Consider the following 25545-nt stretch of genomic DNA (forward strand, 5'->3'; position numbering starts at 1 on the left):
ATCCAATTTGGGTGTGAGGAACCTGGAAAAGGAAGGAGTGCATTACTTACCAGAAGCCAAGGGGAGAGACTGATTGCCCAAAGATGAAAAAGAGCTATCTTCAGAGAGAGTTAGAGTGTCTGTGTGCATTTGTTTTTTTTTTTTTTTTGGTCAAGGTGTCTGTGTGCATTTGTTGGCTTGCCACAACTATGATGAGGACGCCAAATTCTTTTTTCTGTTTGGAATCCGAGTGATCTGGGAGCTGTGACTCACACAAGATTTCTTGTAAGAGAAACTAATATCAGAGGAAAGATTGCATGATTAGATATCGTATGGGCAAAGTCAAGTCCGTCGAAACCATTGAACATATGGATTTTACAATATAGTCACATAATTAATGATTCAAATAATTTTGTTCTAGAAGATCCCGATTTGTAGACCATGCAATAACTTCTCAAAAGATAATGTATCCGAACTCGTTGGGTCCATTAACATGGGAGAAAATAAATATATTTTGTTATACATTCGTTTCAAACAATATAAAATAGTATAGAACATTTCATATCCCAAATACATTCTCTTATTTCTCGCCAATTAAGGTACACAAGTTATTGAGTCACCGATAATACCTAATGTGTCGCAGACCTATTTGATTCGTTCACCCCTTGAACTAGCGGAGGAGAGAGAAGTGTTTGGGAGAGAATATTTCTATTGCTTCTCAGTGTGTTGGACTTGCTGGCCAATACAAATGAGAGGAGGGTCTTCCTATATATACCTGAGCCCCTCTAATTATTACCGTAGATCTCCCATTGATACAGTAAAAATCCAATCTCCATCTCTATGACCTACAAATTAATTACAATTTTAAAAAAAAAAAACATACATTTTCCATATTAACCTAGAATATTAGACCTTGCTCGATCATCTTGGCCTCCTCTTCGGCCTATTGAGTCTTGAAAACCTCCAATCCGTAACAAATGCAGCCTGTTCATAATTCCCATCACAAGATTCATCGTTGGATTGAAAAGGATCTAGCAATTAGTTTCCTAGGATTCTTTGAAGGCAGTCTACTATTGTTTTTTTTTATAAACACTACATGTTAGGATTTATATTGTGCTAGGAACATAAATATGCATGGTATAAAAGGCGGCATGAGTTGTTTCATTCAATTCGATATTGACCTGCAATGTCGTATCTTGGTTGGTTTTTTGCTTTTTATCATCGAGTTGACCTCTAATTAGAGATTACCAAATTTGGAAGTATAAAAGTGAAGAATCGACCCACCCATCGGTGGCCGCATTGATTTGCGCTCAGTTCCTTTCACGAGAGGTCCTGGGTTCAAACTCGCCCATCGGTGATTTAAGTGGGGAGTCGTGGCGGTGGGATGCTGCGCTAGCCCCCCTCGAGGACTAGTCGGGCATCACCACTGGTTTGAGCCCTAGCTCGCCGGCCGCGCGGACACCTCGATTATCAAAAAAAAAAAGTGAAGAATCGACGGTACGTCGCCCATGCTTCGCCGCAAGTCATTAGGAAATATACCCTACGATTGCCAGGAAACCGAAGCCGGCGTGTGTTGACCAAAGAGAGCGTGCGTTTAGTCAGTCAGCCACAACATATGTTTCTTAATCTTCTCAGGTCAAATGAGAAGGTAAGCGCAGATTAGATTCACTCAGCAATGCAACTACTTTTAACCACCTTTCTTTCTCACCTTGTCATACCCAGAAAGGAAGGGAGAAATGGTGCTGTCCGAGTCGAAGCTTTCGACAAAACACACCCCGATGAACGAATTCGAATCGCGTTCTCATTTAAGAAGCACAGATCCTGAGAGATCCCCACGCGCTAGACAGCTTAATCTTGCATTAATTTTCTTTTGGATTCGAAAGACGACCTTGTATCTAACTGTTGCGTGGCCACTAGGCCAAGATTTCATGTGGCAAGTGAAGAAAGTTCACATGACTGGTTGACTAAACGTGAGACGAGGTCACAAGAAGAAGCTTTTCTTGCTGATGTAATCTGCATCCATTGTGCATTCAGTCAAAGCAACACATCGAAGTTAAGAGCATGATCGAGTACCCATATGAGGTTTTCGATGATTTGTTTCGAGATAAGTTTGCATTATGTACCATAGCTTTCCCTGAATTAATCAATAAGTTGGAATCGACGCGCTCTATACCTAAACAAAATTACCACGAGATGTTTTCTGCAGGAGGACTTCTGGTATCCATCATCTTCTTTCATGGGAACTGTGAACCTCATAGGAACTGTGCGTCGCCGAGCATTCTTGATAAAAAAAATTCGGCACTAGTCCCCTTTTTTCGCTAATTAATTGGTCAATATCTAGCTCATTAGTCCCAAAGGACCTACATGGATCTCACGGTGCAATTCGCTTGGATTGAAGTATTAAAATGAGTCTTGGGTAATACTCTTACCATTTGGTTTTGGTTTGTTGCGAAATGAATGACACCGTGTATGCAGAATTTCTAATGTTCTGTGTCCAAAAATTTGAATGCTTTTTCATATTAGTAAATGTAAATAAGTGTTGGTTAGTGTCAGAAACTGTCGGTATAAAAAATAAGTTCTGATTTTATTCGGGTGGCTTGTTGTTAGATACCAACACTTTTACAAAGTTATCGACTTTCTCTTTTGTAGTTTGAAAATTGGTGATTTTTATACTAACTTACCACATTTTATTCACATAACTTACCATCACGTGAAAAATTAACTCTTATACGACATTACTAACCTAAATCAGAGTGATTTACCAACCTCTGTCCGATTGAATTATCAACTAGCACGAGTGACCGTCCATTTTGAACATCACATTGTACGAATCTACTTCATATTTAGCTCACTGAATGTAACAACGCAAGCGCAGTGGCACGCGTCGCTACATTCGAGACCGGTTCTGTTTCAGGTCCAGTCAATACTTTCATGACTAGAAAGATCAGGGCGCTTCGCGGGGAACAACAGTCAGAACATTTTGACGTCGGGACATTCCTCTCACGGTGCAGCAGTGTAATCGAGGAATCGCGCTTGTTCTACCTCTGTATAACAATTTATGTTCTGGTTACACCTTTATATTGGTCGAATTTTCAAAGTCCTCGAAATTTCACATCCAGCGAAAGGAGATACAGCACAAGATGAAAGAAGTATTTCTCTGAACTCTCTCCCTCCACTCTCTATTCTGCAATTACGGGCCCTGTAAAGCACCCTTCGTTTCTATCATATCTATTTTCCTGCTAGAAAAAGGGTGTAGAAATACAGTGCCTCTACAGGTTTGTATTCCGGGACCGTGTGTCCAGCTCCCTGCACCGACGAAAGGAAAACCGGAAGAAATACAAGTAAGCCGAATACCCCTACAGCTTATTAACATACCGCAAGAGAATGCATACGCAAAGCACATTTATCAGACCTTGATGGTTAAGAAGGTGAGGTTGTTTTCATATCCTTGAGTGTACCTGCAGCTAAATTAATACCAAAATCACAACCGAGTTCATAACAATGGCTCAATATTGCTATGTGCTCGGAGGGAATATCGTGAAAAGGATTAAGCGGAACTTCTCCCCTTGTATATCTCTATGAAGTAAATTCTTCAGACAGTGTAGTGCATGCTAAAATACCCGGCAACTTCTTCATTAAAAGTCCACCAAGGCCGCCACTCTACACGATTTTATACCCCAAAGACAATCGCCACTGGTGTAGGGAACGCACGTATCATGATCACCACTGCCACAAGCAAAATATTTGCAAATCCCATCAGTAGCTGAAGAAGAGAAATTTTTATCGTTTCGTGTAATTAATAACATGAAATTGGCCAGAAGTTCAGTGATACATCTGCAGCAACATGCAAATATGTCCACGAGGTAGGGGATGAAACAGGACCAGGAATTGGAGACGGATTCACCTATGTAAAAGAAATTAATCTAAAGCAGTTAGAGGAGTTTTCTTGTTACTCTCACATGTACTTAGGGTGCGTTTGGCAATCATTCTGTTCCGGGAAACAATTTCTGTTCAGAAATGATTCTTTTTTATTCCATGCCTGGGAACAATTTCTAAGCATTTGAAAGTGATTGGTAACTACCCAAAATTTATATTCTTGGAAAAGAATAGAAATGCGTTTGGTAACTGTACAAAATTTCTTTTTATTAATAATATTTTGAATTTTTTAATATTTCTTTCGTTTTTTTTTCTTCTTCTTCCCCTTCCTTGGCCATGGCCAAGTCGCCGGCGCCGACGACCGGCCACAGGCCAGGGCCGATGAGGGCGTCGCGACCATCGCCGGCCACAGTCAAGGGCCACCCTCGCCGACTCCGGCGAGGGCGGCTCGTGGATCCAGCGAGTACCGCCCTCGCCAGATCCTCGCTGCTAGGGGTGTCAATGGGTCGAATCGGGTCGGGTTTTCATGATACCCAACCTGACCCGAAACAATGAATATGTGTGCTTGGCCCGACCCGAAACAAGACCCGAACATGATATAGCCGCATGATCGGGTGGGTTCGGGTCAGGTCGGGTCGGTTCGGATTCGTATTTTAGATTTTTATTATAAATTAAGGTTAAGTTACACCCAGGGGTGTCAATGGGTTGGGTTGGGTCTAGTCTCCACGCTACCCAACTCGATCTGAATCATAAAAGATATATGGACTCTTGACCCAAACCAAACATGACCTGAAACGCAAAACCGGGTCGGGCCGGGTCGGGTTTCGGGTCTTTTTGGATTCAATCTAATATTTGACGATGTTACAATTGATTCGATGGTTAGTGCTTATTGTTTGTTTTATCTAAATTGACGCTTCCCATGTATCCCCGGTTTTCATCGCCCTCGATTGCCTCTGAATTCGGGGATTATGGTTGCCTCTCATCTCCGTTCTCACGTTTCGGTTTCTGCTTAATGCGGGTCAGGATGCTCCGAAACCATGCTTTTTACCGATTCTGTCATGGATTTGCCCGGGAATCACATCGTGCTGTCCTGTCATTTGCTTGAAAGTTATCAGATTTGATGCAAGTATGCATCTTTGCTTGATGAACTTATCAAGTTATCTACCAAAGACACAAATGCAGATGAAGACTTGAAATTTTGCCGGTTGAATCGTTGATCTAGTGACACCACTTCGAGACGGACTATGGTGACTCGTGAGCTCTTTGGACCGGATGACGGCGGCAGAGTAGATGAGGAGGACGGAGGTAGAGTCGCCGAGGAGGACGAAGTTGACGACGGCGGGCGATTTCACGTTCTAGAGGAGGACGAAGTTGAACGACAGTGCTACAAAGTGAAATGTGTTTCGGTTCTAAAAATAAAAAAATAAAAATATATGTGTTTCGGTTCGGTTCGTGTTCTAAACACGAATCGAACCGAAACCATTGAGATACCCACTTGCTTAGCTAATACTCGAACATGAAGTTGACCCGACCTGAAAATACCCAAAACTTCGGATCGGGTCGGGTCGGTTCGTGTTCCGGTTCGGGTATATTGTTTGGTTTTAACACCCCTACTCACTGCCACCTTCACCAGATCCGGCAGATCAAGAAGAAGAAGAAAGAAATAGTTATTTTTTGGCCGGAATAGTTATTGTTTGGCGCTATTGTTTGGCCTGTTGCCAAACGCACCATTAATATAGTACAATTTAAATAGTTATTGTTTGGCCGGAATAGTTATTGTTTGGCGCTATTGTTTGGCCGGTTGCCAAACGCGCCATTAATATAGTACAATTTATCTGTACTTTCCTCTTAATCAGTGTGTCTGCATTTCGAATATTTGCTTTGGCTTAGACCTAGCATTTATTTCTTCGCGATCTAGCTTTTCTTATATCTCTACTCATCAGTGTGTCCATCTTTCATCACATACAGGCACAAAGAACAAAGAGGCCCGCCAGGCAGAAAAGCATCATACAAGTACAAAGAGGAGGAGCGAACTTGGCAGTTGGAGAGAGGATGTCAACTTACGCAAATACTCCTACCAGAGGCTTGACCCCGGGTGGATTTGGGGGCCTTGTTAGACCAAACGTGATAAAAGGATGCCCCTTGAAATCCAACCTTTCGAGTTGGTGAGGAGGGACACATCAACAGCACAAGAAGGTCGAGTCAAGTCATCTTGCCAGAGTAATTTATGTCTCTTGCCTACATATTTTTTGACCATATCTCCACTATCCGAGACCGTAATAAACATGACGACTGTTTGCAAGATAACCATTCTAATACAAAAGCTTGTAAGTATGCATCTTTTAGTAAGCTAAGCATCTTTTAGTAAGCTAATAAAGCACTGATACTAAATTGCAGTAAGGTGGCTTTCTACCTGAATATGAGTGCTCGATACCCCCTAGCAGTGAGGTTTTTGTGGTACTAAATCATGCTTCCAGCATCATGATCAAAAGAGATTCTTCCTGTGCATAATTCCCAAGCACCCGCCACGCTTTGCTGTTCTTAGTTCAAGGACAATTTAAGTAAAAAATCAAAAAGAAAAGGAAAGTTGCAAGTACTTAATGATATTTGAATAGCCACACCTCTTCCGCATGTATTGCTTTCCTAACATCTTCATCATTCAGCCACGCTGTCGCAACACTATCATCCTGGAAATGTGTACGTAGCTCAGAATTTTGAACAGGCGATCAAGTGAAATATTGGGAAGAAGGTATGGAGGAAACAAAACGATCAACGGTAGCCCCTAGATGAGGGTGCCCCATAAACCAATAAATGGAATAATAATCAACTGTACCTGAAAGGGACGAATTACCAAAAGAACTAAAGAATAACAAAGATGTTCAAATACTGAAAATAGCACAGCATATAGATCAAGAATACAACACGAGCAATGTGCATGGACGCAGATTGATATAATGAAAGCAATTGCAATAAGATAACAAAAACGACGTGAGGCAATAGAGTTTAATGGAGAAATAGTTTCTAAGTAAGGAACTTTAGGCAAGGCAAACTTACGGTTCATGAAAGTGGACAAAGAATCAAAGATAATGAGATGCAGTGTGAGGAGACTTACAATACATACAGGGCCGATGCTGTTGAGAAGCTGTGGCCATGTTGGAATTGCCTAAAGCTAGCAGGTAACCTAGCATTATTAGCTGTAACCATCCATGTTGATGAACCATGGTAGCATGGTTCTAGGATGTTATATATGTTTAAACGATCTATATCCTGGGATCGATCAAACTCTTGAGTGTTAGGAGAAATTTTGTCAAAACCATCCACTATCCTCGTTAGTATGTGACAAAGGGGCACTTGTCACACGCACCTGATCAACTTTTGTGAGTTTTCTCTCACAAGAACTGTGCGGCTTATAGTAATTCCCTTTGCATTCCATATTAACCTCCTGCAACATAGCAATATCAGTTTTGCTGCTCGATTAATTTAATCACATGACCAATGCATTAGCCAGTTCTTGCCCTCACAATTGGTCAGTCAGTAGTCTCGTGAGGACAAGATTAGCCTTTAGCTCTCCAAAACGAGAATCATATGAACAAGGAAATAATAGCACACGCATTAGGAAGAAGATTGAGTAAGCAAATACTGAGGCAGTAGAAGGGGCTTCACAAGAAAAGGCTCGATATTTATGCAAAAACAGCTGCAAAGAGAGGCTCCATTCTACCTCAAACAGGTCATCTGAGATCAGGCCCATCCCATGCGCAAAGGGAACAAGAGCATTGCCATCAAATTCCTCATCAGTGACTCCATTACCAACAAGATAACCCTGCCAAACAATTATATTATTTGTCCAAAAACAAAAACTCGATTATATTAGAAGCATTTGATCAAATCTGACAATCTGATTGCCTAGAGAATGTACCTTGAGATTGAGAACGGGCTTAGCTCCAGCATCAACACCTGCCAAAGGATTTATATTTGCAGTTGAATTTTGATCCTAAATCAGGTACTAAACAGTGCAAGCATGCATACCATTTGCTACTTCAAACGCAAGAGTTGGCACATAGACCCCTGCATATGACTCTCCAGCTATGAAGAATGGGTTGGGAAGGAACTCCAGGTAGAGCTCAAACCACTGACTCACAATGCAACATGTTGTCAAGACAATTTGATGAGAGTGCAGAGAGAGAGAAAGACTATCATACTTAAGACCAACTTTAGTTTTTGTACCTTGAGGAGAAATGTATGAGAATCACGAGCAGTCTTTATGTCACCAGTTTGGCAGTCGCTCGAATTTTTGGAGTAAGAAAATCCAACACCAGCAGGAGAATCCAAGTAAATAATGTTGGAGACCTATGAAGTCAAGAATCAGAGGAAGCAATCTTAGTTAAAACATGCCATTGATAGTTGACAAGAGGAATATGATCTTATGTTCGGCTGCTTCAGATCCTCTTTCTGTAATATCGAAAATCCTTTTTAACCAATCTATGATTAGGTTTCAACCTTGGACCAGCTGTAGGGATTCAAATGCAGTCGCAGTTGGCTTTTCTGCATCTTTGGGGCTTCAAAATTGAATGGTCCTGCAGAACGTCGCACTGTCAAGATAAAGTCTTTACAAAATCAAGTCTTACATTCTAAAAATCTTGCTTGAGTTGACAACTTCATATGACAACAATTTTGGGGAATCTTTCATTCAAGATGTCGCTCTAGAGACCTTCGCTGCGAAACAAAGAAAGCTTGCATGTCGCGTTATGCAGTGAACACAAAATTGAAACTGCATATAACGACGAGATGTGCAAAAGATCATATCTCCCACCAGTTACACAACTTTTACCCATTTTCAACCTATGAACTTATCAAAGCAATAACCAAATTCCAGTGAAGTTCATGGTCTAGATTCCCCGGGCAGAAGAATGATTCTACTACGGTTGGCGGCGATGTGAAGTGTTAAATCTTGATAAAATGAGTCAACAGGAGTGTGGATGACATAATGTCTGTACCATGCTCATACACGAAACCATTAAAGCTCGAACATCCTGGTCCTCCATTTAGCCACAGAACCACCGGATCCTCCGAAGGAATTCTTTCAGAAGTCCCGAAATAGTAGAATAAGCGCTTCCCGTGGCGCGGATCAATCTTCACATACCATCGTCTAGAACCCGAATGTATGACAACCATTATGAGTAGACCCAATATAAGAGTGACAAACACCAGAACCAATGAATACAGAGTTTATCTACTGGCTTGACGATCCATACTCAAAGACACTGGCATTTAATTAAGGAAAAACAACATTGTTAGGGTCTAAACTTTGGCCCAACGTGTGGACTATTATCTTTGAACTTTTAATCAGTTCAATATAATACTTGAGTTTTCACTAGGACTCCGCTTGTTTCACGTAAAATGAATAAATTAGAAAATATTTTTCTAAAAATGATCTCTTGTTTAAGTTAAAATAGTCAATCAATAAAAAATAGTTTCATCATCGACAATCTAAATATTTTCATAGATTTTCATTTATTTTCGTAAATAATACAAGCGATTAGTTTTAGGAAAATGTATTCTAAATCATTTATTTTCCGCGAAACAAACGCATCATGGATGTTCGGTGTATTTATTTCATTTAATCAGACAAGAGAGAAAATCACCACAAATTCCTAAATTATTGCAAAATGTGCAATCTAGTTCCTAACTTGCAATTTATTCAATCTGATTCCACAACTTTCCATGACAAAGTCAAATAAATCATTCTGTCTTACGATGCAAGTTTTCAAAATCACACTATTGCCTGGATTTTAATATTTCTTCATTTCAATGTATTTATTTTCTCAACAAAAATTATACCATTTTTTATTATACTTTTACCTTCTGTGGTCTCTATAAATATTGCGCCAGTTCCATTTAAGGTTATTGTAACTTATAATCTCTATAATAGTAATAGTAGAACTTGATTTAGAGTTGTATTAAGTTGATATTCCTGCTATTTTAAGTTGAAGTTGTTTCATAAATATATCTTGTAAGGATATTAATTTATCTATAAATAGTAGTACTTATATTAAAATAAACCCCGTTTCAAATTTTTTAGATTTTTTAGATTTCTAGACCAAAAAAAAAATTAGATTTATAAAATTTTCAAGCTTTTTTATTTGTGTTTTCCTTATTAAATTTATTTAAATATATGTGTTAATTTTTGTAAAAATAATTTATTTTCGAATCATTTGCTCGTGGTTGTCTAAGGGAAGGGGGGAGGCTAGGTCAGTCCCTTCACTTGAGCTAACGATTTCCACCTTTCAGCAGAGGCAGCAATGCGGCATACATTGTCACTTGTATTATTTTTGGATCATTAACTGTAGAGCTTGAAAATACATAGATTTCAATGAGTTTAATAAGGAAAACACGAAACACAAAAGTTTAGAAACTTTAGCCGTCTAAATTTAGGAAAAAGATTTAAAATAATATAAGTAAGAGAATCTATACATAAATTAATATCGTTCCTAGATATACTTATGAATATACTTAGACTGGGTGTGTTTGTTTTAGGGAAAGTATTTTTCCGGAATCCATTTTCCGGACTTTCACCCGTTTGGTTCGCGGAAAATAATTAGTCAACCGAAACCACTTTCCAGTCAAGGAAAACTTTCATGTATAAAATTAGAAAAGTGAATTTCCTAATCTAAGAAAGTGAAAACGCTTTCCGGAATTGTTTATCTTGATTTTGTTAATATTTTATTCTTTCTTGTCTTGTCTTTTCTTTTCTTGTCTTGTCTTTTCTTTTCTTTTCTTTCTTTTTTTTTCTTTTTTTCTTTTCTTTTCCTTTTTCCTTCTTCCTCCCCCCACCGGTCACCAGCCTCGGCGACGGCTGGTGACCGACCACAGGCAGGGCCGGCAGCTCGCCGGCAGGAGGTTGAGGCTCATCGGCCTCGCGCGAGGTCGAGGCTGGCCGGGATCTAGCGAGACTCGACTTCACAACGAGGCCTCGCTGGCCTCGCGCGAGTTCAAGGCTCGCCAGATCTCGGCGCGCTCGAGCTCGCCTGTGGCCATCACCGGGCGAGTGTCAGGATCGCCAGCCCGGTCACAGCATAGGTAGGAGGAAAAAGAAAAGGAAAGAAAAGAAAAAAGAAAAGAGAAAAGAGAAAAAATAATTAAATATTCTAGTTTTTTCAAAAAAGAAAATAAATAATAATAAATCGAATTTTAAAAAAATATTAAAATATTTATTTTATTTTTTTGTCTGAGATAAAATCATAAAATTGAAATCATTTTCCAAATGATATGCAAACACCAGAAAATATTTCCAATCACATATCACCAAATGTAGGAAAACTAACAGTATTTCTAGAAAATGCATTTTCCTTTTTCATTGAGTTTTCCGCAAAACAAACGAAAGTATGAATATTAATATGATATAACTTTATATAAGGTTATACTTTCACTTTTATAGAGATCATAAGCAAACATATACTTAAATGTTGTTTAATTTAGGAAATTGATTGAAATGAAAAGATATTGTAAATCTGGGTAATAGTGTTATTATGAAAATTTGTGAATAATACTAAAGGACCAATTTGACTTTATTAAGGAAAATTGAGGGGCTTGAAATTTTAAGGATTAGATTGCATATTTCGCGGTAGTTTAGGGTGGATTACAATTTCGTAATAATTTAGGGACTTGTGATGATTGTCTCAAGTACTACACTAAACATTTTGGAATAGTTTAAAGACCATATCATTCGAATTAAAATTGTCCATAGATGACATTAATCGTCGGGCCAATGTTTAAGAATTATTAGTAATATTTTCTTTAATAAATCACATAAAGCGGCAACCGATACATGACAACAAAGAGGCATACCCACAATAGTGTTTGGAAGGTAAAGAGCCATTGAATCCAGGAAGGTCCGTAACCAAGGCGCTTTCGGGAGCGCACCGAGTCACCCCGAAACAAGAACACCAGAGAACCAACACACCGCACAAGATGAGTCCCCTCTTCGCCATGGACATGTCCTTGTCCTCAGTCCCCGTATGAAGATTCGATCTTTCGAGCATTCGCAAAACAGGAATGGTGATCAATATTTACGAATGAAGACTATTTATAGAGATAAAATTCCAGGTCAAGACAGGAGACGCCATTGATTTCCAGGAATTCGAGATTCTGGGGGGTCGAATCCGACTTGGGTGTGAGGAATCTTGAGGAGGAGTCAATTACGAGAAGTCAAAGAGAGATTCCAAAAGGAAAAGAAAGAAGCTCTGAAAAGAGGGTGTCGAGTATCTGTCTGCATTTGTTGGCTTTGGCAATTATGATGAGGGCGTTAAATCCTACTTTTCCCATTTGGGATCGGATTGATCTGTGAACTGTTGTGACAGGAACGTGCAATGAAATGAATGGTTTCTTGTAAGGATGAGACACGGAATAGATGGTAATCGAAAGCTTATAATTAATGGTTGAGATAATATTGATTTACGGGGTTCTTAATTTATAGACCATACAATAACTCCTCGGAAGATTAAATTGGACCTGCTGTTGAGAACCATGCATTGATGATACATAATATGCTCTATCCATAATCCAATAACGTGATGTATTGTTGGATTCAAAATGATCTAGAAATTAGTTTCTTAAGATTGTCCCAAGACAATTTATTCTCTGTTTTTTATATACGGAAAATGTTTGGAGAAAAACTACATATTTTGACATTCATTTAGCGTGAGCATAAATTATTTCATTCGATTTGATATAGACCTATAATGTCATATCTCGACAGGTTCTACTTTTATAATCGATTTGAACTTTCATTAGAGATTTATCAAATTTAGAATCATAAAAATGAAAGATCGACAGCTCATTGCCCATGCTCCATCATCAAAAAAAAAAAAAAAGAACCTAATCCATTTGGTTCGATCGAGATCATTTACACGAGGTATCGTACCAAAAAAAAAAACAAACAGTTCTGTGTAGGTGAAGTTATTAATAGCCATTAAGTTTGATGAGAGATTGTCACATTGGGTAGTCTTTAAAACAACATATACCCTAAGATCGTCACGAAACCGAAGCTGGCATGTGTTTAACCGAAGAGGGTGTGCGTTTGTTCACTCAGCAACGACATATTCTTCATCTTCTAAGTTGAAATCAGAAGGTCAACACAAATTAGATATACTGCACTTAGGTAGTAAAAAGGCGTCTAGGATTAACGCATTTGCATCAAGCAATGGGATAGTGGATAATACAGGGGCTCGGTTATGAACTTCTTCAAAATTGATCCAACGGGTGGTCTGACATCAGAGAGAAGCTATTTTCAGAAACTAAATACGAGTTGAAATCGACTCGCTCCCTCAGCCACTTGAAACTGGCAATTCTAATCATGGAGTCGAAGCCGGTGCCATCTGCCCTTGAGAGAAAGGGTGCATCATGTCACTCACTGAAGGATCAATTCAAGGAACAGGTAACTTAAACTGTTGTAAAATCAAGATGGACCTACCTAAGGCGGAGTTTTCTTGTCACGAGAGAATAGATAGTTATAGCATTTCAACTGGTAGAAGTACTTCAATTCACTTCAGAAGTTGGGTTCAAACATGACGGTTTAGTAGTAAAAAAACAACAAGAATTATCAGTATTGGAACATTCGGAGTACAAGTTTGGTGTTCATGTACAAAATCACTTACTTCAAACCACATCAGAAGCTGAAGAGGGAGTTTTCTGAGAAGCTACAGAGGTCGATCCTTCAGTACGGTAACCACTTACTTCGCTGCTAGATGTGATCCCGTATGCGTTAGCGACCAAAAACATCCTGGTTTGTGTTCGTGTAAGATATGTTGAACCTGGCAACTTCAATGGGAAGATTGGCAACGAGACTTTGAAGTCTAAAATGCTCAATACTTCTCTCATGGATGGTCGGCAAGTGTAGTCTAGCGAAGTACACCAAAGCCCCACACTGATCAAGCACTCCGCTTCTTTCTCATCGAAATTCCCGCCTAGTCTCGAGTCTACCACATCCAGCAACTGCTCTGTTCCATACAGATCCCGAACCCATTCCACAAGGTGGACTTGGTCTTCTAGCGCTCTCGGCTCAACAATCTGTCTTCCGCACACTATCTCCAAGAGGACCACCCCAAAGCTATAGACATCCGATGCCTTATTTGCCTTGCCCGAGTAAACAAATTCAGGGTCGATGTAGCCAATAGTACCAGCCAATATAGTCGTTCGTGACCCCTTAGCACGATCGACTAGTCTTGCCAAGCCAAAGTCCCCCAACTTAGCATTAAACTCCGAATCTAGCATGATGTTGCTGCATTTTATATCCCTGTGCACCACGCATTTTTCCCATTCTTCGTGGAGGTACAACAACCCCGAGGCCAAGTCTTGAGCGATCTTATACCTTGCCTCCCATGTCAACAAGCTTCTCTCTTTGAACAGATGCGAATCCAAACTACCATTCATCATGTACTCGTAAATCAGGAGGAGTTCTTTCTTCTCGTGGCACCAACCAATGAGCTGCACCAAGTTTTTGTGCCTAAGTCGGCTACTGGTTTTCACTTCAGTCGCGTATTCCTTGATTCCTTGTTTAGATTGGGGAATTATCTTCTTGACGGCAACACTCAGCTTCAAATCACTAAGATAACCCTCATAAACTCGTCCAAACCCCCCTTCCCCAAGTAACCGCTCGTTTGTGAAATTGTTCGTCGCCAGCATCAACTGCTTGTAGGAAAATTTCTTCGGTCCTGTTAGCTTGTCGAAATCTTCATCAATGGCTGGGAACATATCATTATCTACCTCTGCACTCTTTTTTGACATGCAAAGAAACCAAGCAAAACCCACAAAAGCTGTGAGGGACAACAAGCCACTCATTCCTAGGACTACCCATAGCCATGTCCTAGACTTTCTTTTAAGTTGTAGACTAGAAAAAAACTGCCATGACTTAATATTATGCATCTCTTGCAAGTTTCCACTGCTAGCAGTAAAACCGAAAGTCACCCATTCTGGCAAAGTTTGGTTCAAATAAACTTGGTACGAAAGACGGGAAGAATTAGGACTTGAACTCGAATTACTAGCATCCATCAAGAGGACGCTCAAATTCTGCGTGCTTGAGTCGAACTTAATTTGAGCATGAAGGGGTCGACCATTGACAATATTGTTCTTCCACCAGTCGACACAGACATAAATAGAAGAGTTGACAGTGTTTTTATCGATACCAATATGTTCACATGGAGGATCCCATGGATTCGAGATATGGTCGTAGTGCGTGTCAAACTCCACTGAAACGAACACAATGGACGGGTCATATCTAGTGCCATTTACAAGGGCTAAATACCCTCCGCCTGATCTGACTGGCATCTGAGATCCATTGGGAGCGAGAAAGAAAGTTAATCCATCGGCATACGATGCGTTACCTCGGGAATGGATGATGAAAGTAAACTGACTCGTGAAATCCGCCATGTTCCCCGAGTCCTTATCCCAAAGGTGCATTGGTTGATAATATGTTGCACGGCCTTGGCTGTGGTTAAGGTTCACATCGACCAGGTTCCTAGAGAGCTGGATGGTGTCATTCACCTTAGTCGCATCTGCTTCCACATGCACACGATCATCATTGGGGTCAAAATTTGTGAAGTTGAAGGAAATGCAATCGGATGATGCTGAAGCTTTGGCCAGGATGATTAGGGACAAGAAGATGAACACCGTCGGCTGTGGAAGCTTTCCCATGTTGCGACGAAAGATTGATATGCTGTGAAGCTCAGCCTCTGACAATAGGCAAGGTTTTCTAAAGTTGCCAGAGGTGATCTCTTCAGCCTCTCAGGGACACTATGCCTTTAGTTCCTTTAGATTCAGTGGCTGATGGTTGCAAATTTAAGCAAGTCAGAAGGGGCTAAGTCATCTTGGACCCGTTTGAATGAAACAGCAAATCAAAACCTAAAAGAACATTTCAAGTTCAGTGAGATTAGTCTATAGTTTGGAAACCACATCACACAAGACGGCTAACTAGAAGCCATAGAGAGGCTTTCTTTCGGTAAATTCGAGTCGTTGACACATTATTCTGGTTTATCGACCGACTCAATGGAGGATGCTCCCGCCGGCCAAGCAATCATCTTGAAATTACTTGGTCAACAAGGAGAAAAAATATATAAGACCAATGCTAAACTGGAGGAAAGTTTTACTATTGATAGAATGAAGGACTTATTAGAAGAAATATAAACTGGTCTAATTCTCAATAGAATACTAGTAACATTGGACGTCAGATGATGGCGAGGTACCCAAACAAAAAGAAATCAAGCGATAAGCTGTGAGTAAATATTCTAAATGAGGAAAATCAAGTAGTTGGTACTTGAGATTGACTTCTTACTGTATTGAAACAAATGTAGCAATATGGGAAGGAGTCTCCATTTTAATTTAAACTGTCATCATCTCAATGAGATTTAAAATACAATTGACCCGACAAACCAAAGATTGAGGAGCATCCACTGTAATAATAGAAAGCATGAGATATATTAGGAGTATACTACCCGGAGGATGAGAGATCAAGGAACAAGTCAATGAAAGGAATGAAGAATCCTTCCGGGTCCGTTGAATTCTGTATGACAAATCTGCCAAACGCTTCAAAGCGGAATGCCTATATCAAGATAGCGTATGAATGATATTTTTATGTTATCAAGCTCAAGTTTACAATGCAATTGAAACTAGAAAAGCACATATCTTCAAACTAAAAGATGAACAATGCCCTGTGACACCTAAAAGGTTCGCGTGCTGGAAGGCAATGTCTGAAGAGGAACCTTAAAAGTGATATCTAATTTGGCTCACGAATAAACACTTCCATTAAGATCTAATAGAAAATAATACAAATTCCTACAAAAAGACGAATGAACAGAGACGGCAATATTAAGTATAGAGATCCTACTGACTCACTCCTCTAAAATTAGTATCCTGCAATCCTCTCTTACATGCATAACACTTTCAATTGTGTAGTAAGATAGATTTAATCACCACTGGGAAATTCCACCTCTTTGATACCATTCTCAACCAGCAAAATTGTACGGTGACTTGATCTCTTGACGTCTTGACCTCCACAATCGAAAAGCCATAGCATGCCTTCAACCTCGAAGCATGGAAAAATGCTCGCATTTTGCTAACATTAAGTCCTCGCTGCTGAATCATTTAAATTGGCGAAAGGACGAAGCACCCAAACACTACTGCTACTAATGCTATTAGAAATATTTTACAGGCATTAGCAATAGATGGTGCGCCGGAAAACTTGAATCTCCGAGCTTGATCGCTGCAGAACAAAGAACAAAAAGGTTTTTCTAAGGAAAGATGATAAAGTTTCAAACAAGAGAATACTAAATCCCTGGTTGGCCACAGCTCTTTTTCCAATATATAATACTCATTGAGGGAGATATGCAGTTAAAAAAATCAGGAGGCTCCCAGGATGTTTCTCTATTGCATGCATCTGCATGGATGCATTTTAAGTCAATTAGGGATGTATGCAGGTGAGTATGTAAACACATGTGCGCATGCTTGTGCATTGACTTGTGCATTTAAACTATCAAAGATAGATAAGTAGAATGCTCAACCAAAATATTAATCTAGTCCATTCCAATGGCAAACATCTACTGTAACAGATATTAATTGCTACCAATTTATTTCCTTAAAACAATAGGTAGTGCTTAACTAAGCTGCTGCCTGTTGGCTTCATGAGATCTTACTTCTGAAATGAAGATAGTACACCGCAGAATATGGTATTATCAGGCAACTGAAGCTCAGTTGTGTCATTCTCTGGATTGATAACACTCATATACAATTCTTGACCCAGATACCATGAGTCAAGATTCTCAGTGCGGAGATTCCAAATGCCAGCATTGTCAAGTGAAACCAAGATGGCTGTCCAAGCTCCTGGAAAAACCTGTAATAGAGATGGAACTTCCAAATCATACAAAGCCTTTTTTCTGCAAATTTCTAAACTAATTAACAAATTTCCTTCCCAAGTACAAAAAGATGTCTTCAGAGTTCCATAGCAGCAATACAGAAAGATTCAGCTAAAGTAAAGCCAACAATAGCGCCAGCTAGAAGTTTGCGCTAAAAAGATGACGCAGAACAAATATAACACGCACTCGACTGATATTACGCACCCTTGTAAAGAAGAACAATAATTAGACGTTAATAAACTTCCAAATATATAAACACTTTGCCCGTGAATGCAAGATCTTTGTCCCAAAAAATGTTTTCATGCTCGGGATCAAGCACATGAGAGAGAGCATAGAGGTACCTGTGTAGTGCAACGAGCAACCCCATCCCATTTGTTATAAGTGGTTCTGCTACGTTCCGTCCAAACTCCAAAGTCCATACTGCAGTGCACCATAATATAGCCAACTCATTTGTCTTTTAAATTCTAGGGAAGAAAGGAGGCAGGGTACCAAAGTTTTTAGAAGACGAGACTAGAGGCTCACCCCACGACAAAGAATGCATAGCCATCTAAGTGGTAGCTCTGGACATTAGTGTCGTTGTTCTGGAAGATGATTTCCAGAAAACCTTTATAAGTTCCATTTATTAAAGAAGCATCAAGTTTGGCGGGTCTGTTCATTAGTCTATCCGGGAAATCAAGCTTGTAAAGACCGTGAAGGTTGAACTGCTGCGCAAGCTTTAGGGGAGTTGAAGGTGGTAAATAGGATATACCATTCAGGGTGGTACGCCACTTCCCATTGATGAGCTCCGGAGATCTGTTAAGGATGACATACACATCCGTAACAGTAATCTCACCATACTTGAAAGAACCTTGTGGATTGGGACGAGCAGCGCCAGCAGAGACATTCCATCTGAATATCAGATTTAAATTACATCAGCAAGCCCATGTGCGGGAGAAAACAAAAAGCTCGTAACTCAATAGAAACACCGGAGTCCAAACATATTATCTCACCTCTTTGTTATACCCAAGATAGTGAAGAAAATTATGAGGCCAATGGAAAGCAGAAATAGATACGGACCAGATTAAAGTATAAGACTTCAACGGTATTTTTGAATTGCATCCAGCACATAATAAAACTAGATGTATTAAATAGATGAGAGTTACCATTAGCTACAACCTTATGGATCTGGCTTGATTCATTGAGGCATACGCATCGTTCTCACCAGGATCAGGGAGAGGGCCCAAAGCTGGCCCTTGGGAGTTGGAGTAGTGCAACACAGCCACTCCAGCGGCTTTACTGACCTTAGAGGAGTTGAACCTTGGAGAGGCAACAATGAAGTAGTCGGTGCTTGCAGTTTGATCCATTGTGACTAAGAATGAGTATGACTGCCCCACGTGAATATCCATGTTTGTGTAAATTTGCTGAACCGTGTATGATCCTTCAGTCTCCACCAGTAGCAAGTTATGACTCTGTATTCTGAAATTTAAACTAGTGGAAATACCGACATTGTGCACCCTAAAGCGGTACGTTTTTGCTGTTTCACATACAACAAAAGGTTGTGTTACTTTCTCCATCACAAAAAATTTGAGGATGGTACTGCAAATCAAGTGACTACCCGTAAGCATAACTCTAAAAGCCCTCGCTATATGGCCAAAACTTATAAAGCTCACAGATGTATGCCATAGCTTACCCGGTTCAACATTGATTATCTGATAAGTAATGCCATCTGGAACAAGTTCCTTGTCATATTGATAGGGACCGAAGCCATTAATGATGATACCATCAGGAAACCCAAGGTCTTTTCCCTTTTCTATGTCTTTCCTAAGTTTCTGTTTCCAAAAGGCACGTATAAACGATCATTGTATGACGAATCAAGTAGATAGTGTGAGACCAAGAGAGACTTGATACTGACCTTATGGCTTTTAGTATACCAGTCACTAATAAAAACTGCAATATCTCCATCTGGCGTTGCAAAAGGTAGTGGAATAACATCTCTGTTGTTTATTATGATTCCCCCATATCCACCCGCCGCTCTCTGGAAGTTCAAGGACGGGAAGTAAAAGAAACTCCCTATTTGATCTTTGACCTGGAATTGGTATGTCCAATTCCATCCAGCAGGAATCGGACAATTTGTCCCCAATACGCCATCTTGCCAAGAGTTCTTCCTATGTTGTATTCCATTCCTGACAAAAGTATGATTTACGAGCGTTAGCAGTCAACTACTTCTGATATCTGATTACCTAGGCCATATTCAAGGATGATACTTCGTGTGTAGTTCAGTTTATAGGTTACCATGTCAAAAGCAATGGCTCATCGAGCTCATTCTTGACATTGATCATGACATTCCAATTGGTAGTGATGTTGAGAATGGGCCCCGGGAACAGCCCATTAATCCCGATCACCTGAAACATTGGTCATGAGAGGTTGGCATTTTAGCATCCTGATGAAGCAGGCTTGTCTAAGCTAAGTGCATCACAAGAAATGAAGAAAGCAAAAGATCTTCACACCCACACTTGCTAGACGTAATATGCGTGAATTTCTATCATGGTCAAAGCGATAATTCTCAAAGCATCAGAATATATTTGACATACAAAGGCAAAAGTATTGCAAGAAATTCCAAAACGCAACAAGATAAAAGACCTGTAAACAATCAGCAGTCTGGAAAAGAACCCGACAAAAAAAAAAAAACTAATAAACTATACCCAAAAACAATCTTAAAATCATGCTTACATTTTCCCCTCTGTTGCTTTTTCCATCATCTAATGTAAATCATAAGGTCATTGAGTAGAAACTTTCCAGGAAGATGAAAACTCAACAGATTCCATGTAGTTCAAAACTGAGAATTCAGCCTAGCTACACTATGAGCTGTCTCTAGAAGTCAAGAATTTTGATACTATTGGCCTTTCCTGGGGAAGAAGAGTTTGAATTCAGGAAACGCAGAGCCAAATGATTACTCAACATTCAGCAAGAAAAGAGAAATCATCCTAGCAATCACCATCAGCAACTAATTAGCAGCATTTACCTACTCGATCACAACGGTGAGAAAGAGCGGGGAAAGAACAACCGACTAAAAATCAAGCTTCAACTAGCAAAAGCACAGAACAAAAGTCGAATGCAAGTGAACGCGAAGCGAAAGAGACCTGCTGCTTGACTCCAAGGGGCGAACTGGAGAGATACGACACGGTCCAGTCGAAGTACACATAAGGGTCTTCTGCTAATCCCCTGCTCAGCGAGCCAAGAACCAGAATTGCCAAGAACAAGGACGAGGAGATGGAGGAGGCGAAAGAATCGCCGGATGGCATTTGCGACTCCGTCTTTCGCATGGATAAGGGCGGAGGATATCGACGACTAGCCCTTCACCGAGTGGGGAATTGGGTAGTGAAGCGATGCTTGCGAACAAGACAAGAGACATCAAAGTTCGCAGATGAGAGAGAACAGAGGAGGGTAAGAACGGTGGTGACAACTGGGTGCTCAGAGAGGCCAGTTGCGAGATGGGTCCCATTGGTCCTTTCTCGCAGTTCCATGTAATTTGAAAGAAAGAGAGAGAGAGAGTGACCCAGCAAAGCCGAAGCAGCGGTGGCTTTACGACTCTTTTCCTTCCCGCAAAACGAAAATGGTGGGGTCGAGTCGAACGGTACCAGCAGGAACTGTTACGGGCGGCAATCATGGTGGTGGAAAGATTCTGGAGCGATCCCGCTGCGAACCCCGACGGGTCATCCTGCGTTCCCACTTCACTTCACTCCACTTCACGGTCGCAAGAACAAGAACTGCCGTTCGAAAAATCAGGAGCGAGAGGACAAAGCGCCCCCCCAAAACAGTGAAAAGCAAGAGAGAGATCCTTTCGTTCCATCGATTTTCTCACCTTTTTGACTGCCTCTTCGAACAGAAGAAAGGGTAGATCATCATCCACTAGTTATGGAGATTATCGGGTCAATTATTACAGAGAAAACGTTAGAGAACCGTGAGGAGATACGGAGTATCCGCCGCACGTTCGTTCTTTGTTCTTGTACACGGGGCACGCACCCGGCAAAAGCCCACGAGCGTTTCTGCGCTGGATAATGCAACAAGATGGGGCGATATATGGGCCTGATATAGGGCCCGACCCACGAGGCCCATTTGACCTCCGCGACCGCGCTCGAGCGTGTCCGGGGCCCAATGGGCCGGAGATCAAAGCCCAACCCGGTGTCGAAACGGCCGCAATTGTTCGGCCAGCTTTGGGACCTTTTCATTTAGCAAGCGGTGGGGAGGAAAGTTCACAGGATGCGCCCAATACTACAATTCATACAGCACTTTAGTCGGTTGCTTAAAGAGTATCGCGCCGGAACATCTTCTCCGGATCGAAGCCCGCACATAGCAGATCAATCGTAACCGTTGGTCATGTAAAGACCATTTGGATTTCACGTTGTTCCCGCAAAATTTGATGGCTATGATCGCATCGGGTTCGCAGGCAAAGAGTCTATATAAGGATTTCCTGTCTCGGACACTTTGGAACGCTCCTTCATGTATAGAACTCGATTTCTTTTGTTTTTTATGGTGATTAAGGGTACCTTTTAACCTCAAAAAGGGGGCATATTAAGCAAATACAAATCAAAAGGATCTTAGCCGGTCGACCGGTCCAACCTATCAATAACATTCCACCACTTTAATGTCCCCGCTTGATTACGAGCTCATATTACTCATATCGGCATCTAAAACTTCATTTGAGCGACAGAAAACGCTTTCCATCAAAGACTTTAAGTTCTTCGCAGGCACCAGCACCGGCACCCCAAGATGCTCTACTTAAGCGTCTCGGCCTTTACATTCCCGCATTTTCACATCCCGCTTAAGCACAAGCTCACTAGCGGTGCTCAGGCGTCTGAAGCCCTGTCGCAACAACACCAAACGCGTCTCATCGAACACCGGTACCTCGAGATGCTCTTCGGACTGGGACTATTTCTAGCTGTCTTTTCATTTTATCGCACGACCTTTGTCTGTCCTACAGCACGCATGTTCCCCCTGGCCATCGGTTCAATTTGCCCAACCTATCCCAGCAAATCGTATCGAGCCTTGACCCAATTAGGACGAATTATTGCTGTCCAATCTAATGGGGACTCGCTACCCGTGACAGATCTGCTGGTTGTGCGTCGGCAGCGTCGACATTAATCTCCCTTGTAGCGTTGCCAATGAATGCGATCGAGCAAAAGCTGGCCGAGCCCCAAACTCGCCACAATCTAAATCCATGCCGCCGTTGAACGAAGGGGGGGTGGGGGTCGGGTCGTACGGACGCATTTGTAAAACCCGAAGCATTCGGACCGCATCCTTCGACGCTGGCGACAAATTCAAGCAGAAGTGAATTATTAGTGTCTTCCTTAATTATTCGTGTCAAGACAAAATCATAATCATCATCACGCCACGACTTCCCCCCACCTCTCACATGCTTTGTCCCTCCTCTCCACCTTCCTCTCTCCCTCCTTAATTTCCGACGTGGAATATTAAATTGCAAGCCTCCCCTCCTAAATTCGCGCCTCCCCCCCCACGCCGTCCACGTCATCTCCGTCCGACTCGGCGCGCCCCGATTCGCCGTCCACGTCACCGCCCGCAACCTCCCCTCCCGGAAATACCCCCCGCGGGCGGGGAGCCACGTGGCGGTCCCTCTTTGGCCCGCGGCGGGAGCGGGGGGTGCCCACCAGTCACCACCAATAATTGAAAAGTCTGTTGATCCGACCTGTACTCAAAGCTGTCATCACTGTCCCCTTCTTCACTCCTCCCAGTCTCTCTCTCTCTCTCTCTCTCTCTCTACCTCTGCCTCTGCAAAAATCCTGCAAAAACCTCGAAGCGAGGGAGGCACCCCCGCCATTGCAGTTGCGGAGAAGGAGGCGCTCATGCTCTGACCGGCGATCGCCCACGGAGAGGAGAACGCCATGCTTCCCTTCGTCCTCCTCGCGCTCCTGCCCTCGCTCATCCAGTCCCTCGCCGCCGCCTCGCACCTCTCCTCGCCGGCGTCGTCGTCGTCAATCTACGACGTCCTCAGGTCCCACGGCCTCCCGATGGGCCTCCTGCCGAAGGGGGTGACGGGCTTCAGGATCGACGCCGGCGGCCAGTTCGAGGCGTACCTGGATCGGGCCTGCAACGCCAAGTTCGAGAGCGAGCTGCACTACGACCGGAACGTCTCCGGGACGCTGAGCTACGGCCAGATCGGCGCGCTCTCCGGGATCTCCGCGCAGGAGCTGTTCCTGTGGTTCCCCGTCAAGGGGATCAGGGTCGACATCCCCAGCTCCGGCCTCATATACTTCGACGTCGGGGTGGTCTTCAAGCAGTTCTCCCTGTCGCTGTTCGAGACTCCCCCCGATTGCACCGCGGCTAGGGCGGAGGAGATGGGCGGTTTCCGCGACGGGGAATTGATCGCCGAGGCCGTGTCCAAGGTCTCTGCTTTACTTTAAACGACTTGCGTGATTGACATTTTCCTACTCTTCAGAATTCGCGCACCAGCTGCATTCTTCCGCGAAATGCCGGGTGTCTCGGTGATTTGTCTGAATTTTTTTTCCGCCTTTTTTTTTTCTATATACGAAGCTCGTATGAGCCTAAATTTTGTGTTTTTAGCAAGTGTGGAACGTGGATTTGGTGAAAGGTTGTCCTGTGAAATTTATCCGCCAGGCTTCTTTCGAGTGTCGTTTGAGCAGCACCGAGCACAGTTGAGCTCAATTATGCGTTTTTTTCTCTAATCTCAAAACCGTTGCTTGCGAATTTCCGGCTCTTGTTTCCGTTCTAGTATCATCAGCAGGTATTGGGGAAGTCTTTTTTATTTTATTCTTCTTGGCCTTCATGAAAGCTGGATAATTTATTTAATCAAGGTGGTGTTTGAATCCATTTAAGCTATGATTGTTTGTCGTGGGTCGGAGTTCTCAATAGCCGAGTGTCTTCCACGTTTAAAGCAGCAGCATCATTTGTTATTGTTTGTCCACTTTTATTGAAACTCTGTTTTCGTTTTTTTGTTTTCATAAGCAGAGTCAGTCGGGGAAGCTGCGGTATCGACTTGATCAGGGGCATTTTGCAAGGGAAGTTCTGTAAGCGTTCGAAGAGAATGTGATCATCAAAGTTGTGAGATGGCTCCGCTCCAGGATTGCTCGAATCCCAATTCCCCTGTATATGTGATACGGCGAGTTCGGTTTTAGGAGGTCCTACCCTTTAATTCAGTCGGTGTGCTTGCTGCTTGCTTTTTCCTTCGAACGGTGCGGAGTGTGCATGTTACATGGCCCAGCTCCAGTCTAAAGGATGATGGCAGGTGATTGAGAGGAAAAGTAGTTCAGGTGCCAACTCCATAATAACCAGTGTCCCACCAAGGAAAAGATAAAGGGAGACTGGAGCAGGGAGTGAGATTATTTCAGGTGAAAAGGCTCTGCAAAAGTTCATTTTGTTTGTTCAATTTGTTGAGTTATCGGTATAATCATGATCGATACCTTGAGGTCTCTTCTTATAGTGTAAGCATTTTATTAAATACACATGCCTCCCTAGCAGAGGAAATCGAAATAAGAATCTCTGTCCAGTCTCAGTATTTTGAAAATTAGCTCATCCGTTGCAATACCTTTTCCCCATTTTCTGTAATTGATACACGAATTTGTGGAATTGTGTTCTTGAGTCCTCGGCGATGTATGATCTTTAGAGGACCTAGATAGGTATCATGGTGAACTCTGTAATGCCATGTGAGAAATCTATATTAACTGGCTCGTGTTCACATCCTTATGCTCAGGTGAAAACTCTTGTCGAACTTGAGTTTCAAATATGGGAGAGTTTTGAGCAAAGGTTTTTGAAGGAGTGATCGTGAGTGTTTATC

General features: G+C 41.8%; 3 protein-coding genes and 1 pseudogene across 5 annotated transcripts; 1 reads left to right on the forward strand and 3 right to left on the reverse strand.

Annotated features, from left to right (window-relative positions):
* Positions 1 to 3207: 3207 nt before the first annotated feature.
* Positions 3208 to 11843, reverse strand: LOC130140823 (serine carboxypeptidase-like 20; annotated as a pseudogene).
* Positions 11844 to 13376: 1533 nt separating this feature from the next.
* LOC130140812 (L-type lectin-domain containing receptor kinase IX.1-like) lies at positions 13377 to 16482 on the reverse strand. Its single transcript, XM_056321315.1, has one exon. The coding sequence runs from the start codon at positions 15541 to 15543 to the stop codon at positions 13510 to 13512; it is 2034 nt and encodes a 677-aa protein (XP_056177290.1). The 5' UTR covers positions 15544 to 16482; the 3' UTR covers positions 13377 to 13509.
* Positions 16483 to 16625: 143 nt separating this feature from the next.
* LOC115676250 (monocopper oxidase-like protein SKU5) lies at positions 16626 to 21687 on the reverse strand. Its single transcript, XM_030599127.2, has 9 exons — positions 20876 to 21687; positions 20028 to 20137; positions 19648 to 19918; positions 19426 to 19564; positions 18912 to 19269; positions 18279 to 18644; positions 18098 to 18176; positions 17538 to 17734; positions 16626 to 17107 (listed from the first exon to the last, which is right to left on the reverse strand). Exons 1-9 carry the CDS (start codon positions 21056 to 21058, stop codon positions 16990 to 16992), a joined length of 1821 nt encoding a protein of 606 aa, XP_030454987.1. The 5' UTR covers positions 21059 to 21687; the 3' UTR covers positions 16626 to 16989.
* Positions 21688 to 23515: 1828 nt separating this feature from the next.
* LOC115676148 (uncharacterized) lies at positions 23516 to 25275 on the forward strand. 3 transcript variants are annotated; one of them, XM_056302519.1, is made up of 2 exons: positions 23516 to 24136; positions 24726 to 25275. In XM_056302519.1, exons 1-2 carry the CDS (start codon positions 23636 to 23638, stop codon positions 24780 to 24782), a joined length of 558 nt encoding a protein of 185 aa, XP_056158494.1. In that variant the 5' UTR covers positions 23516 to 23635; the 3' UTR covers positions 24783 to 25275. The 3 variants fall into 3 exon arrangements, with proteins under 3 accessions (XP_056158494.1, XP_030454892.1, XP_030454891.1); XM_030599032.2 differs by having other exon boundaries at positions 23517 to 24136; positions 24720 to 25275; XM_030599031.2 differs by having other exon boundaries at positions 23522 to 24136; positions 24717 to 25275.
* The last annotated feature ends 270 nt before the right edge of the window (positions 25276 to 25545 follow it).

Source organism: Syzygium oleosum, unplaced genomic scaffold (assembly GCF_021117445.2).
Source record: "Syzygium oleosum isolate NSW1041296 unplaced genomic scaffold, Sole_v2.1 Sole_v2.01, whole genome shotgun sequence".
NCBI classification, from domain to species: domain Eukaryota; kingdom Viridiplantae; phylum Streptophyta; class Magnoliopsida; order Myrtales; family Myrtaceae; genus Syzygium; species Syzygium oleosum.